The sequence below is a fragment of the Octopus sinensis genome, unplaced genomic scaffold (genome assembly GCF_006345805.1).
Source record: "Octopus sinensis unplaced genomic scaffold, ASM634580v1 Contig02042, whole genome shotgun sequence".
Taxonomy (NCBI): domain Eukaryota; kingdom Metazoa; phylum Mollusca; class Cephalopoda; order Octopoda; family Octopodidae; genus Octopus; species Octopus sinensis.
In genome coordinates this window covers 977,527-980,200 of record NW_021825323.1, presented here as the reverse complement: position 1 = coordinate 980,200, position 2,674 = coordinate 977,527, and the positions used below count along the sequence as shown (strand labels likewise).

The 2,674-nt window shown below is 34.4% G+C and overlaps 2 protein-coding genes across 2 annotated transcripts; both read left to right on the top strand.

Moving 5' to 3' along the window:
• The first annotated feature begins 494 nt into the window (after nucleotides 1-494).
• LOC115227189 (nucleosome-remodeling factor subunit BPTF-like) lies at nucleotides 495-1,272 on the top strand. Its single transcript, XM_029798099.1, has 2 exons — nucleotides 495-1,115; nucleotides 1,146-1,272. Exons 1-2 carry the CDS (start codon nucleotides 565-567, stop codon nucleotides 1,270-1,272), a joined length of 678 nt encoding a protein of 225 aa, XP_029653959.1. The 5' UTR covers nucleotides 495-564.
• A 40-nt stretch (nucleotides 1,273-1,312) lies between these two features.
• Nucleotides 1,313-2,124, top strand: LOC115227188 (nucleosome-remodeling factor subunit NURF301-like). Its single transcript, XM_029798098.1, has 5 exons — nucleotides 1,313-1,413; nucleotides 1,444-1,655; nucleotides 1,686-1,726; nucleotides 1,758-1,836; nucleotides 1,925-2,124. The coding sequence occupies exons 1-5, from the start codon at nucleotides 1,313-1,315 to the stop codon at nucleotides 2,122-2,124; spliced, it is 633 nt and encodes a 210-aa protein (XP_029653958.1).
• The last annotated feature ends 550 nt before the right edge of the window (nucleotides 2,125-2,674 follow it).

Below are 2,674 nucleotides of genomic sequence, written 5' to 3'. Positions count from 1 at the left end.
CAAATAAATTAATTATTCGACAGAGTTGAATTTGTGTAAAAAATCGAAATAATTGAAAAGGAGAGAGAGAATTGTAGGTTTTAATATGAATTAAGTCAATCAAAAAACATCACAAAAACAACTGGGGGAAATGATTAATTAGAAACGATAAACATTATAAATAATTATTTTTTATAAAATTTATAAATTAAAAAGTAAGATTTGTTTAATATGGTAACTATTATTATGATATAATTTAAATTTACGGACACCAATTTAAATTGCTGTTTGGTATTTCCTGTTTCTTGTGGTGCAAATTTAAAATATACTTTTAGTGCCAGGATTAATTTTAATTAATAAATTATTTTAAGATTAATAAACTATTCAATTTTCTGATATTTTTAAATATATAATTAATATTTTGCAACCTTATTACGCTTATACTCTAGTTAGAACACTTTGTGATGCATATTACCGAAAATTATATATTTAATTTATTACTAGTGGATGGATGTGTCATCAATTCGGGACGAAGTAATAAGCCAGGAGAATTTCGAGACAGAAAACCCGAAAGAATTTTCAAAAATGAATTTTCAAACAAAAACCACGAATTTTGAAATTCCTCCCAGTTCATGTGATCTTTTAGTGGAGAACCGCCATGTTATGAACGTCCTTTCGATTTATCAACTTCTTATTCGTTTTTGGAACACTTTGAGACTTTCTCCATTCAGGGTTGAAACTTTTTGTTCTGCACTCACATCTGAAGAGAACACAGTTTTGTTATCGGACATTTTTATTGCTCTAATAAAAGCAATTGTGAAAGACGATGAGCAGAAGGGAATTGTTTTTGGCCCCAGCGATGTCCTGCACAATTATTCCATTCTTTTTTACTTGATGGATGGACTGACATACTCTGAAGTTCTGAGATTTTATTTAAATGGATTGACTGTGCCTGATTTTGACTCAGCAGAGACAACTCGTCCACTTTCAAGTCCAGCAGCCCCACTTTTGGACATTGATTCGAATTTGGATCTCCTGCAGATCTTAATTGACCATTTTATATCAACTAATGCGAGAAATCAGTTGATGTCTTCTCCCGAATTAGACCACGAGGATTTTTGTCGGTCGTGTGGAAAGTTGGCTTTTTAATTTTTGTAACTTTTTAGGATTGGGGAGCTGATTTGCTGTGATAGGTGCACTTGTGTTATGCACTATGAGTGCATTCCTGCCGGGAATATTCCAGAAAATGAGCGAGTCTGGGTGTGTACTGTCTGTCAGAAACATAATGTTTAGTAGTTTAAATATTTGTTAGGTTGTCGGGGTTGTAGATTGTATGTCTCAGTTTGAGAGTACTCAGGGGTGTTCCCGTCATTCTTGTTTGGGGAATGATCGTTGTGGTCGAAAGTATTATCTCATGGCTAGAAGAGTTGTTGCGTTGAAATTTTGTGGCTATTTGTGATTTAGAGTTTCGGCTAATGGGTGTCAGTGTTGGTACTACTCAACTGTACATCAGCTTAAGCGTTTGCTCTGCTGTTTTGACAGTTCGATTTGTGTTGAGAAAAATCTTTTGGAGCAGTTTGAGTTGTCCAGACCTGAAATCGAGCGACAAATGCGCATAACTGAAATTATAACTGACTCTAATAAAGGAGATATGATGTCATATTTTGATTGGCAGGGTATTTCTGTGTTAAATTCATCGTTTTAAGAAAAACAATTTCAAAATATTGATATTAACGACAAGGAAGCGGTTCAATTTATTTGTTTTTATAGAAAATTAGACAAAGACTGAGGACTTGTTAGATACTAAACCTGTTTTGTCGACTTCTCCAAAAGAACTAGAAAATCTTTATGTTCTCGGTTGTTGTTACTATTATTTGATCAATCGATTATTATCATTGATTTGACATTTATTGATTTAATTTGATAATTTAATGCTATTTTGTAGGGAAAGACGATGAATACAAGAAATATGTAAATCTCTTTTCAGCGGATGATCACAATTCTTTGAGTAAGAAGCAAAGAGAAGAGGAGCGAATAAAGAAACGGACTTTATTCTCTCGTTTTAATCAGAGTACAGACTTTCGTTGGCATGGGCACATTTATGGGACATACAAACAAATCCTTACATCAGTGAGAGCATCGTAAGTTATATAATACGTATATTAAAAGAATAATTCAGTTTGAGAATATGATCCCTTCTGCCTTTATGTTTTCTACGTGGACATATTTCAAGCATAGTTGGATCAAGGCAGTCCAAAAATGCGAAACTCACGTTCAATTTTCAATGGCTATTTCTGTTCTTTATTCTTACATCAATCCAATTATATTTTCGTCCCAGTGGACGGAGAGTTGTGGTAAGCTGTGCTTTTGAGGACTAATAATAGCTGTACTTTGGTTGAGACGCACGAGAGCATCCGAAATTGAAGAGAAGAAGAAATATGAGCATGATCTTCTCCTCGTTCAAAAGTCACAGGACCAGGAGGAGGCTAAGCCATACTCGTTGTCAAAATATCCACATCCTTTAATTCACAAGGTTTTTGTTTTTTTGACTGAATTCGTAGGTTCATAAGCAGAAGGGAGAAGAATATAGAACTTATTTTGCTCCCGGGTGGCATTGGGTGTCCGTAATCAGAAAGAGTCGAATTCGCCAGTCGAGTTATGTCGGATTGGCAATGGTGTCTCTTAAAATTCGCGA

What these genes read in the sequence shown, in the direction of transcription:
- LOC115227188 (XM_029798098.1), top strand. Translation starts at nt 1,313, where the DNA reads ATGTCTCAGTTTGAGAGTACTCAGGGGTGTTCCCGTCATTCTTGTTTG. An exon ending in ATGGCTAGAAGAGTTGTTGC is followed by an intron (nt 1,414 to 1,443) that starts GTTGAAATTTTG and finishes TTTGTGATTTAG; the next exon opens with AGTTTCGGCTAATGGGTGTC. An exon ending in AGAAAATCTTTATGTTCTCG is followed by an intron (nt 1,837 to 1,924) that starts GTTGTTGTTACT and finishes GCTATTTTGTAG; the next exon opens with GGAAAGACGATGAATACAAG.
- LOC115227189 (XM_029798099.1), top strand. Translation starts at nt 565, where the DNA reads ATGAATTTTCAAACAAAAACCACGAATTTTGAAATTCCTCCCAGTTCA. An exon ending in TTTTGTCGGTCGTGTGGAAA is followed by an intron (nt 1,116 to 1,145) that starts GTTGGCTTTTTA and finishes GTAACTTTTTAG; the next exon opens with GATTGGGGAGCTGATTTGCT.